The sequence below is a fragment of the Bos indicus x Bos taurus genome, chromosome X (assembly GCF_003369695.1).
Source record: "Bos indicus x Bos taurus breed Angus x Brahman F1 hybrid chromosome X, Bos_hybrid_MaternalHap_v2.0, whole genome shotgun sequence".
Taxonomy (NCBI): domain Eukaryota; kingdom Metazoa; phylum Chordata; class Mammalia; order Artiodactyla; family Bovidae; genus Bos; species Bos indicus x Bos taurus.
In genome coordinates this window covers 73365151-73378741 of record NC_040105.1, presented here as the reverse complement: position 1 = coordinate 73378741, position 13591 = coordinate 73365151, and the positions used below count along the sequence as shown (strand labels likewise).

The 13591-nt window shown below is 35.8% G+C and overlaps 1 protein-coding gene across 1 annotated transcript in view; it reads right to left on the bottom strand.

Moving 5' to 3' along the window:
• The window catches only part of LOC113887728 (sodium/hydrogen exchanger 2-like), a 65590-nt gene extending 57421 nt beyond the window's left edge, over window positions 1-8169 (bottom strand). The window contains exons 1-3 of the mRNA XM_027534916.1: window positions 7287-8169; window positions 3695-4158; window positions 2922-3172 (exon numbers count right to left, since the gene is read on the bottom strand). Of these exons, the coding sequence (XP_027390717.1) occupies window positions 2922-3172; window positions 3695-4158; window positions 7287-7542 (971 nt within the window). The 5' untranslated portion in view covers window positions 7543-8169. The remainder of the gene's footprint in view (window positions 1-2921; window positions 3173-3694; window positions 4159-7286) is intronic.
• Window positions 8170-13591: the final 5422 nt, after the last annotated feature.

Here is a 13591-nt window from a genome sequence, read left to right as displayed (position 1 = left end):
AATTATATTTAATTTTCTATAAATTTATATATAAAGATATAATAATTTAATATTTTATAAATAAATTGGAACTTTTATAAATAAATAAATAAATTTGGTAATTTATAAAATAAATTTATATAGCAATTGGTACTTCTGATGAGCAGATTTTCTTTTATGAAAAAATGTCTAAAGTAGGAGGCAACATAATATAACAAAACCTATTTTAAGATATCAGTAAATGAGTACTTATTGACTTCAGAAACAATGAATTGTTGAAAAGGAACAAAAATGAGTCCTATAATGGATGCAATATACCCCTGTTAAAAGCACCCATCATTAAGACTGATGCCTTATGCTTTTAGGCTAAGAATAGTCTTCAACCTCATAATTCTAATATATATTTTTTTATTTATTTTAATTAGAGGCTAATTACATTACAATGTTGTACACAGATGTATAGAATTCTAATATATTTTAATTACTTTTCTCACAGTAAAATTGTGTCCTCATTTCGATTTCAACAACAAGAAAAATTGATGATATTGACCATTCTAAGAATCAGTAATCCTTCAGGCAGAACTTGATTTATACATAGTTCATTTATGAAAAAAATGACTAATAATTGACTGAGTGTAAGTGTTTTGTGCTACATTTTCATATTGGATAATGCAACAAATTGAAAGGAAGGGAAAATCTTCCCAAAGTGACATTGTGACTATGATTATACTTTTGTTTCATGCTTAACACAGTGATTCAGTCAATAAATAACTACATAATATCTAAAATTTGCTGTTTATATATTTAAATAGTCATTCAGTTAATATACTGTTTCATTTTATTACAATTATTCTGTAATGTAGATATTATCATCTACTTTTAACAGGTAGAGTAACTGAAACTCAGAAGGTTTTGGAGGAGGTTTTCTAAAAAAATAAATTAATTTTTCAAATGTATTTAATATTTAACATCTATGATTTGACAGTTAGTTGAATTATCATTCTGTTCATTTTATTACAAGTTTAAATACCATCATTATTTGGTCATTTATGTGACCTAAATTTTGGAGTTCCATTTCTTAATCCAGTGTTTTCAGCCTAATTAAGTTTCCAATTAATACAATATCTTAGGAAAAGATTTTCCCAAATACTTTAAATCATACTTGTGCCCTTCTTTTCCAACTACATTCAAAACAATTTCACTTTAAGTAAGACAAAGTTTTGCATATAACACAAAGTTTATAAAGATATATATATATATATATATTTAAAGGATATTTGCACAAATATCTTTTTTTTTTCTTTTTAAAAAAAGTCTTTATTTTTAATTGGGGAATAATTGCCTTGCAATGTTGTGTTGGTTTCTGCCACACGTCAACATGCATCAGCCATAGGCATTCATATGTCCCCTCCCTCCTAAATCTGCCTCCCACCTCCAACCTCTTTAGGTTTTCAAATACCTTTTAAGATAACAAAAATGCATATAAAGTGTTAGCCTAAGATGGTCTGAATTAATCATTTAATTATTTTGCTAAACTACCTCCATAAAAATAAAGGAAGGTCTTTTTCCCAATATCTTTAGCACTCAAAAGAAACAAGATTGTCAGATATAACCCTGAAAGATTCTCATATTCTTAATCCAAAATAACATATATTAGAGTTATAAGAAAGTTAAGAATCAGGAGAGTTTCAGAGGAAACAAGTAATTCTGACAACATTGTTTTCCCTGTTTCTTTCAGGACTCACCACATTGTCAAGTTCTTTAAAAGTGCAGGGTGCTCAAAAGAAGGAAGCCACTTAAATGATACTATATTAAAACTTTGGAAAATGTCCTAGATTAAAAGAATTTAAATTGCCCCATCCAATTCCTTTTTTGGCTTTTTTCTACATGTCTTTCATTAATAGTAATACAAACAATAAAAATCAAAGACAATTTAAAACACAAACTACATCTCTCAACAAATTAAAATGCAATCACCCAGACAGATGCTAGATAGAATCCTTGCTTTCAACCTAGAACATTTTTATTTAAAACAAACTAACTGTAATCACTATTTTATGACATTTCTCATGTACAGTAAGTCCTTTGAGAACTAAGAGTAACCTAAAGTCAAATGGCATTAGTTCTAAAGAACTTAATTTTGGCAAAAACCATCACAATATTGTAAAGTAATTAGCCTCCAATTAAAATAAATAATTTTTTTTTAAATCAATCTTTTCTTTTTTCTTTTTCTCTTTGAGCTTTCAGAAAACATGTGTAATTTGAAAAAGATAATGCATTCCATTTCTTTTAAAAACACAGAATGGAGTGATCTATCTAAACCCTAGCACAAAAGCATTTAGGTGTTAATACTTACCATATGGGCATTTAGCCTTATAAGCTAGATATGAGGTACTATCATCATTGGTTAAATGCCAGTGATAGAGAAGAGAAAAATGTAGCATATGCCATATGGTTTACAAAACAAATCATAAAGTTATTTGTTATGGCATAAAATCCATCTATATAAGAGCTAATGCCAAGTTTATTTATACAGTGTGCTATCTAATTACTTACCACTGGAATGTTACTGGGTTTAGATACACTAATCCATTAGGCGAATGATTCTCCCCTGCAAAGAGAGGAGGGCTCTAGGTAGCCTCATGCCAAATTCTCAGCATTTTTGTTATGCAATGAAAGTCATACTGACCCGCAATCGGAACACAGGCAAGGTAGTTGAGATGTAGCCATTTAATCTCTACAGGGAGTCCATGAGCTTGACAACAATAACACTTGCAGTCCTATGACTAAGTGACTATTAGAGGTAACAGGAAATCCTTGAAGAACATAAAGGAGAGTCACCTTCCATATTTAGGAAATGCAGTTTCCTAGATTTCTAGTGGAAAATAAGAAACAATTCCTAAAAGAAATTCAATAGATCAAAGACTTGTCCAGATACTTACGCCACAATACCTGAGAGATGGAACATTTCAGCTGTCAGGTAGGAGAGATAACTGTATAAGAAGACAAAGAGAGGTTCGATGACCCGGATGGTCTTGGTAAAGCGTGTGGTAAAGGCAGCAATCATGCCAAACAAGAGCCCAATGAAAATGCCTCCTATTCCAACCAAAAAAAACTTTCCTATCCCAGCCAAAATGTCCAATGATTTGATAGATGGCATTTCAGAGAAAGATTTGAACAGCTTATAGAGCACCTGTATTTAAAAAAAAAAAAAAAAAGATTAGAGTGAATTTACCAATCAGGAACGTCTCAATTCATGCCCTTCTAATTTGAAGTTTCTCAACTTTGAAGTTCTTCAACTCCCCTTTTCCTCCCCAATATGAGTTCCTAGAAAGCTTCCTTATATCAAAAGATATTTCTACAGATGAGTATTAAATTATGCATGATTCTGTTTGAAAATTGATGGGCTGTGAATATATCCTTTATGGCTAAAATATTCTTGTAACATGACTAGGAAGACTTTGACCTATAGAAGGCATACCCTAATTTTCTCTTAATAAACTGATAAAGGTTAGTATAGTATCAAAGAAGTATTTCTATTTTTGAAAACATATTAATCATGAGTAAATCATATTATCTAAATTCATAACCTTATTCCTAGGACTAAATTGTTCAATCATGGTCTAAACCAGAATTAAATTATTATTTAAATTTCAAGGGTGAGCATAAGGGAACCTAATTAATTACCATGAAAACTCGTGTGTGGGATACTTACAACAGTAACAGCATCATTAAGGAGGGATTCTCCAAACACCAAAATGTGAAGCTTTTCATTCACATGAATTTCTTCAAATACAGAGAGTACAGCCACAGGATCTACTGCAGCAATCAAACTACCAAACCAAAGGTTATGGAGCAATGACACATCTTTAAGGTTGAAGAGCTTCACCTGACATATGCCATAGAGGGAAAGGCCTATTCCAAATGCATTCCACATTGTTCCAACTACAGCATACAGCAGAATGGTTCCTATGTTTTCAAAAAATGGCCGACTGGGCATAAAATATCCTGCATCAAGGACTATTGGTGGAAGTAAATACAAGAAAAATATATCACTGTTCATGACTGGTGGAGATTTGTCATTTAAACTGTAAATTAGTCCTCCCATGATGAGACCTACAAATATCAAAAGGCAGCTTTCAGGTACAACTGTGGGTATCTTATTATAGAGATGAAATCCTAGAAAAGAGAAAAAAGATAGACTAGTAAACATCTTTATTATCAATCATCTCTATATGTCAGCCTTCTTGTCAAGTCTTATGATTTCAGGAAAATAACTTCTCAGTCATTTTACATTTTAATAATGACTTAATAAAGATGCAGAGGCATGAGTGAAGACACTTTCCTTTACAATGGAAAATATTTACTAATAGAATTAAAATATTCACAATTAACAGCAAGTTTATTCATATGCCCACTGAATCATTTTCAAATATGAGTATGTATTTTAAAATAGAAACAACACACTTATCAGCTTGCAGTGTTCTTCTGCTCTTCTCATGATCATAGTCAAAGACATCAGAAACTCAAAAATATAGAAATGATAACCATAATTCAAATGTCTGCTTTGAATAATAAGAGTTGAAAAGGGCTTTAGTAATCATAACTGATTCTTCATTCATAAGGAATTATAATTATTTATAAGGAAACTGAGGCCAAAGAAATGAAGCTACTTTTCATGGCTGAACAGTAAGTATGTGGTGGAGCTGGGATGACAACCCAGACAGGTATCTTGACTTTTAGCTCAATGTTCATATAATTACCCCAAACTGTCACTTAGTCTGATTGACATATATGGGCTTACATAAATGCATACTACTGAATTATCAAAATACAATCCCAATTATAAAGTTTGTTTTTCATAGAATGATATTACTCTTTCTTCCCATGAGGGAAATACAGCCATCTCTAGCAACCTACATGGCAGCAGTTCTCTGTTTTATCCTGTATTCTTTTTCCTCTGCCCACATTATATTCCACATCATCATGCTCTAGCTTACATGAAGCTTACAGAAAACTACTCTAATTATCATCGATCTTCTCTATTATAGAAAGGACCTTAATGACCATCTGAGCTAATCCATTCCTTCCTGTCTAATCCTGTCCTCACCAATACACTGCTGATATCCTTTTCTAATACATTTGTTAGTTAATTTGACTACAATTTTCTCAAGGATTGAGCATAGTTTTTACAATAATCCCTAGCACATTGATATCACATAGAAATAGCTCAACAGATACTTATCAGATAAATAATAAACACATTTTAGAAAAGAAAGCCAGTTGGTTCATATGCTAGAGTTTATTTCAAAATATTTTCAAAAGTGCTTTCACCTATATGCTTCTATTTGATTCTCTCATCAAACCAACAGCAAAGTGTTAGTCACTCAGTTGTGTCCAACTCTTTTAGACCTCATGGTCTGTAGCCCACCAGGTTCCTCTGTCCATGGAATTCTCCAGGCAAAACTACTGGAGTGGATTGTCATTCCCTTCTCCAGGGGATCTTCCTGACCCAGGGATCTAACCCAGATCTCCTGCATTGCAGGCAGACTCTTTATCATCTGAGCCACCAGGGAAGCCCATCATACCAGCATAACAATGTAAATACTGTTATTCTCATATTAAAAATGAAAAATATGAGACAAAGAAGTACTTTACTTATCTAACACATACTTATTGATTGCCTATGTGCCAGGCACTGGCTCCTAAATTGAGTAAATTTTAAATAGCTCATAGTAATTTTATCTTTCCACTAAACCATGATGTGTCCTTCTTTATCCTCTACAGAATCACTTATTTTCTCTAGGCATTGAAATAATTTGAAAACTTCTCATGGGAAGGATGGGGCCTTATTCATCACTTTAGCCCCTGGCCACAATATAATTCTTCACACATAAAATGTGTTTAAAAATATATGTGTTGAATGATTGCTTACAAGGAAGGCTTTTTTAATTAATTAATTAATTTATTTGGTTAGCTTTTTAAATTTACATTCTCTTACAAGGTCACAGAAAAAATTATCTGTCAGTGATGGTTCAATAAATTCCTACTTTAACAAATGGGAATGGAAGACTACTGGGAAGTCCCTTTGCCCTATCATCCTGAAATTAACATTTAATTAGAAGATTTAATATAATCAACATATCTAATAATACAAAAATAATTTAAAAGAACCTGCACCCTAATAACCTTAATTATTAACCCTAATAATTTAAAAGAATTCACAAATGTTCTTTATTATCACCCAAGACAGTATGTACTTCTAATCAAGGAGGTATGTAAATGAGCATTCTAGTTCCGTTTTGTTGAACTTCACAAAGCATCTTCTCTTCCTGGGCCTCAAATTTCCTATCTACAAAATAAAGTTGGATGAGAATGATTTCTAAGGGTTTTTCCAGCTCTGACAACCTATCATGCTATGAATCTATGGATTCTTTGTGTCATCATTAAATAATATATTTCATGAATGGTAAAGCTTTAGTATATAAAGTCACTTAAATAAAACTTTGAAATGCTGAACATGATTTATTTTAGAAGAAATTCATTTTAAAATAACAGAATTCTATAGACTTTGAAGTTTTCCTGACATTGCTTTTGTTCTGAACCTAGAAAAATGATAACGTTATCATAAATACTTTAACACCATCAAGGCAAAGGTCTGATAAATTATTAAAGAACGTAAAAGGAAAAACGGAATAAATCCCCTTAGGAGAATCATAAAGCTAGAAATTCAGGGTGTTCATAAAGTTGAAATAGTTAAAATATAACAGTTCTTTTCTTGCTGGATCTGGTCTTAGTTTGTGTTTTCTCTCAAATTCTGAGTAATGGTATAAAGGCTTATCTTTTAAAAAATAGAAAATGGACTTGTCCCACTTTGTTACTACCTGGCAACTATAGCAAGCATTCTGTGAGGAAAAAATGCTGTCTAAAGACTCAGATCAATTAGAATCATTCTATTTAGATTTCTCTGCTCTCCCTTTTAAAATTATGCCTTGTCTGCTCAACCCTTGAACAACTGGGACACTTTGCAGTCTAAGTCCCTTTGCTGGGCCTATTCCTGCCTCCTCCCACTGGGAGACCACCAACATTTGAACATGATCACTGCAAGAAGGTTTGAGCTATGAAGATAAAGATCATTTTGGCAGAGAACAGGAGGCAGATATTCCGGTTTGCCTTTCTCTGTTCTATTAGGAAAAGGGTGCCTTTCTTAACATCTGGAAAAACCCTGAGATCCCCCCACCCACTCCATGCCCCACTGTCCCTATTAGGCAACACCCTGGGAAAGCCTTGGGAAATTCCTCACTTACCTATCTTTGCCAGAGAGGCAAACATAATCCAGAGTGTGATCTCAAAAGGAGTCTGCACATGCTGGTAATCCAGGGAGAAGAGGAGTGTGTGAGCAGATGCCACCGAGGCATTATCCTGAATTCTTTTGGATCCCCAGCTGCCATTTTCTGCCTTCAGGTTCCAGTAGTGCAGCATGCTATTCCCAGAGGTTCCCAGAAGCTGGGAGCAGAGCTGACCCAGCAGCAGAGGCAACAAGAGGCCCAGCCTGTGAGCCATCACCAGCTCTGCCAGCTGTGCTTGCTTAAGTATTTAATCTCCTTTCCAGCTGCAGCTGCTGACAAATGCGGTTTGCTGTCCTTGACCCTTAGTCTTTCTGGCTAGTATTTAATGATCAATGAAAATTTCAGCAGCTCCGTGGAGTCCCAGAAGAGAAATGCTGGGTTGTGATGCCCTGGGATGAAATTAGAACCTGAGCTAGCAAAGGGAGGAAACAGGAACAAATTCATTGATTGACATAGAAAAGGATCTTACCCCCAGTCCTAAATTCCAGGGGAAGAAAACTACTGGAACTGTATTCTGGCCACTTAGGAATCTATTTTCTTACTATAAGATAACTCCAATTCATAAAGGATATGGAAAACTATTCAAGAAGAATCCCCAAATCTCCAAAGACTATCAAGGACTGTACATATGAGAATCCTAACTAGGATGTCAAATTCCAGCTGCCTCTTAGGTAAAACGGTAAACATTAGACCTCCTTGTTTCCACAGAGAGAGGTGAAGGGGTTGAAAAAATTAAATCATCTACTCCTAAAAATTCCAGGAGAAAAACCTTTTCTTTAGTGTGAATAAGGGCCCTAGTACTTAAGAGCAGGATAGTTCAGTTCAGTTCAGTCACTCAGTCGTGTCTGACTCTTTGCAACCCCATAAATCGCAGCATGCCACGCCTCCCTGTCCATCAAAAACTCCCGGAGTTTACCCAAACTCATGTCCATCCAGTCGATGATGCCATCCAGCCATCTCATCCTCTGTCGTCCCCTTCTCCACCTGCCCCCAATCCCTCCCAGCATCAGAGTCTTTTCCAATGAGTCAACTCTTCGCATGAGGTGGCCAAAGTACTGGAGTTTCAGCTTTAGCATCAGTCCTTCCAAAGAACACCCAGGACTGATCTCCTTTAGAATGGACTGGTTGGATATCCTTGCAGTCCAATGGACTTTCAAGAGTCTTCTCCATCACCACAGTTCTTCAGTGCTCAGCCTTCTTCACAGTCCAACTCTCACATCCATAAATGACCACTGGAAAAACCATAGCCTTGGCTAGACGGACCTTTGTTGGCAAAGTAATGCCTCTGTTTTGAATATGCTATCTAGGTTGGTCATAACTTTCCTTCCAAGGAGTAAGCGTCTTTTAATTTCATGGCTGCAATCACCATCTGCACTGATTTTGGAGCCCCCCAAAATAAAGTCTGACACTTTTTCCACTGTTTCCCCATCTATTTCCCATGAAGTGATGGGACCAGAGGCCATGATCTTCGTTTTCTGAGTATTGAGCTTTAAGCCAACTTTTTCACTCTCCTCTTTCACTTTCATCAAGAGGCTTTTTAGTTCCTCTTCACTTTCTGCCATAAGGGTGGTGTCATCTGCATATCTGAGGTTATTGATATTTCTCCCGGCAATCTTGATTCCAGCTTGTGCTTCTTCCAGCCCAGCGTTTCTCATGATGTACCCTGCATATCAGTTAATTAAGCAGGACGACAACATCCTGCCTTGACGTACTCCTTTTCCTATTTGGAACCAGTCTGTTGTTCCATGTCCAGTTCTAACTGTTGCTTCCTGACCTGCATATAGGTTTCTCAAGAGGCAGGTCAGGTGGTCTGATATTCCCATCTCTTTCAGAATGTTCCACAGTTTATTGTGATCCACACAGTCAAAGGCTTTGGCATAGTCAATAAAGCAGAAATAGTTGTTTTTCTGGAATAAAGATATGCAATTAAAAAAATTCATGGAGGATGTTGATGAGTCTATTTTAAAGTGATGTACATTTTGAGCATTATGGCAAATATAGATATTTATGATACCAAATAAAAGTATTTTTCTTTTTTTGTGTGTGTGCACAGAATACAGCAAAATTATACAGTAAATGTGGGAAAATGATTTCATAGTAAATTCTTGTTTTAATAATAGTCACACTTGCCTTTCTGATAGAAAGCAAAAGCTACATATAAATATGCATGCATAGGAAAGAGGAAGCAAGGAAGGGAAGAAAGAAAGAAGAAATGAAGGCTGAGATAAGTAAGTAAATATTTCACAAAACAGGATGTGGGACTGCTACCATAGTTAACTATTCACAGAGAACACAGGTAATTAAAATATGGTAGCCCGAGGGTATTAGTTAAATCAATGACCCATTTTTCCTTTGTTGCCTAACACCATCTAACCTAACAACTAATGATAAATCAGTGACCCATTTTTCAACAAAAAAGGAGTATTTTGAAGACACAGTCTCACCAATACATATGCTTTTAATATGTCAATGAGCAGTCGTCTTAAAAATAAATCTTTTTTTTTAAGTGGGGCATAAACTAAAAATCTTTAAAACTTAAAATTTAATTTCCTTGTAAAGTTTTCCATCTGCAATTTTATTTATCATCATTCTATACACAGTATTTAGCTATTTACTTTATTTTCAGATCAAAGATTGCAAATTTGACACTAACCATTACAGGTGTCTCAGTGGTTAAGGATCCACCTGTCAATACAAGAGACCCAGGAAACATGGGTTTGATCCCTGGGTGAGGAAGATCTCCTGGAGTAAGAAACTGCTACCTGCTGCAGTATTCTTTCCTGGAGAATTCCAGGGACAAAGGAGTCTGGCACACTATATATAGTCCATGAGATCACACAGAGTCAGATATGACTGAGCACAAACTCACACACTATTCTTAGTAATTATTTTCCAGGTTTCCACTAGATCAAGTTCTGGAGTAATCTTATGGACATGAGTTTGAGCAAGCCCCAGGAAATGGTGAAGGACAGGGAAGCCTGGTGTGCTGGAGTCCATGGGGTCGTAAAAAGTTGGACACGACTGAGCAACTGAACAACAACAACTTAATATTGGTGTCCCTCGTTATCAAGTCTAGCCTTTTCATTATCAAGTCTAGCCTTCTCATTATCAAGTCTATGCTATGCTATGCTAAGTCACTTCAGTCATGTCCGACTCTGTGTGACCCCATAGACGGGAGCCCACCAGGCTCCGTCGTCCCTGGGATTCTCCAGGCAAGAATACTGGAGTGGGTTGCCATTTCCTTCTCCAGTGCATGAAAAGAGAAAAGTGAAAGTGAAGTCGCTCAGTCGTGTCGGACTCTTAGTGACCCCATGGACTGCAGCCTACCAGGCTCCTCTGTCCATGGGATTTTCCAGGGAAGAGTACTGGAGTGAGGTGCCATTGCCTTCTCCTTCATTATCAAGTCTAGCCTTTTATAAAAGAGATACATAATGTGATTTTAGAATCAATGGAAGATTATTCCCAGAAAAGCACCTCTCCATTCTTTTCTCTTTTTATTGAAGTATAATTTATATTTAATAAAATGCACAGTTCTTAAATGTTCAGCTTCATGTTTTGGCAATTTACATACACCTTTATAACTACCACTCAAGGAAGATATTGAACCTTTGTCTCATGCTACATCTTAGCTTATCCTCACCTTAACACACAGACAAGTCCCATTCTTCTCTCAATATACATTCAGTTCAGTTCAGTCACTCAGTCGTGTCCGACTCTTTGCGACCCCATGAATCACAGCACGCCAGGCCTCCCTGTCCATCAACAACTACCGGAGTTCACCCAGACTCATGACCATCAAGTCAGTGATGTCATCCAGCCATCTCATCCTCTGTCGTCCCCTTCTCCTCCTGCCCCCAATCCCTCCCAGCATCAGAGTCTTTTCCAATGAGTCAACTCTTCACATGAGGTGGCCAAAGTACTGGAGTTTCAGCTTTAACATCATTCCTTCCAAAGAAATCCCAGGGCTGATCTCCTTCAGAATGGACTGGTTGGATCTCCTTGCAGTCCAAGGGACTCTCAAGAATCTTCTCCAACACCACAGTTCAAAAGCATCAATTCTTCGGTGCTCAGCCTTCACAGTCCAACTCTCACATCCATAAATGACCACTGGAAAAACCATAGCCTTGACTAGACGAACCTTTGTTTACAAAGTAATGTCTCTGCCTCTGAATGTGCTATCTAGTTTGGTAATAACTTTCCTTCTAAGGAGTAAGCGTCTTTTAATTTCACGGCTGCAGTTAATATCTGCAGTGATTTTGGAGCCCCCAAAAATCAAGTCTGACACTGCTTCCACTGTTTCCCCATCTATTTCCCATGAAGTGATGGGACCAGATGCCATGATCTTCGTTTTCTGAATGTTGAGCTTTAAGCCAACTCTTTCACTCTCCACTTTCACTTTCATCAAGAGGCTTTTGGGTTCCTCTTCACTTGCTGCCATAAGGGTGGTGTCATCTGCATATCTGAGGTTATTGATATTTCTCCCAGCAATCTTGATTCCAGCTTGTGCTTCTTCCAGTCCAGCATTTCTCATGACGTACTCTTCATATAAGTTAAATAAGCAGGGTAACAATATCCAGCCTTGACGTACTCCTTTTCCTTTTGGAACCAGTCTGTTGTTCCATGTCCAGTTCTAACTGTTGCTTGCTGACCTGCCTATAGGTTTCTCAAGAGGCAGGTCAGGTGGTCTGGTATTCCCATCTCTTTCAGAATGTTCCACAGTTTATTGTGATCCACACAGTCAAAGGCTTTGGCATAGTCAATAAAGCAGAAATAGGTGTTTTTATTACTTTTTGTCTATTCTTGAACTGTATATGAATTAAATCATACAGTATGTACTATCTTGTGTCTGGCTTCTTTCAATCAGCATGGTAATTAGTCATGTTGTTATACACATCAGTAGTTTAGTACTTTTTAATGCCAAGTGATGTTTCACTGTAAAATATATCACAATTTATCTATTCTTATGTTGATGGACATTTGGGTTGTTACTAGTTTTGGTTATTGTGGAAAAGGCTGCTATGAATATTGTTGAACAAGTTTTGGTTGATGCTTTTTTTTTAATTTTGGGGGGATAATTGTCTATGCATGTAATTGATAGATATTTCCTTCCTTTTAAAAACTAAAAGACAAATATTTAATTCTGTAGTCCATTGTTACTAAGACTTATATAGTATAAATCTATAAAGAAGGTAATTGTTAACTTAAATTCGTGGCATAGGATAAATCATTGAACTCAGAGGATTTGGTAAATATAAAAGATCAACAAACTATGAATTAGGAGACTGGAGTCTAGTCTCACCATTAGATCCTAATTGACCTTAGTTAGCTTACTTAACCTTTGTGAAGTTCTATTTACTCCTTTTCAAAAATAATGTTTAGTGTTCAAAATCATTTGTGTCTTGTATGTACTTTTTATACTATGTGGGTATAGAACTTCATGCTGTAGACATGAGGAATAACACTAATTCCTTGCAATCAAGAAACTTATGATTTAAAGGGGAAAATAAGCACATAAACAACTAAGATCATTAGAATAAAATAAGTGAGTTTCATTCAACAATACATATACAACCAATAGCTGTCTATTTAGTGTCCATTATGTATTTGATGCTAGGTACTAGGCATATGATGCTAAATACTTTCAATATAAGTTTGGCCTTTGTGCTACAGACTAATGAGAGATACAAATTAAAAATGCAATCCTAATGCAATACAATTAGATACTGGGGAAGTACAAAACACATGAGAGCACAGAATCAAGGTTCTTAATCCAGACTAAAAGAAGAAAGAATACTGAGACAATGTCCTGGGGAAAAAATCTTAACTGAGACTCAAAGGAGGAAAAGTTGGAGATAGCTAAAAAAAAAAAAAAAAAAATCCTAAGATTCACTGGCAATGCAAAATAGAGACATAAGCAACCAGAGAAATATCATAGCAAATTCCAGGAAAGAAAAAAAAAAAAAAAAGGTGAATGCATCTTAAATAAGAGGTACTGTGGAATGAAAATATCTCCTGTCACATTAATAAAGAAGAAATGTCACAGCCATCAGCAATTTCCAGCCTCCAAATGTGAATGAGGTTTCCCAAACTGCTATCCAGGTGATGCTGCCACCCCCTGACAGTGATTGCTGAGGAGCTGAGTGAATGAAAGAGGTGAACAAGGAAACAGGACTGGCCCCAGGTAGCTGAAGTGCATATGAAAGGAATGAATTTGATGAGCCCAGAGGCTTACATTTTCCCATACATAGCATGCTAAATTCCTT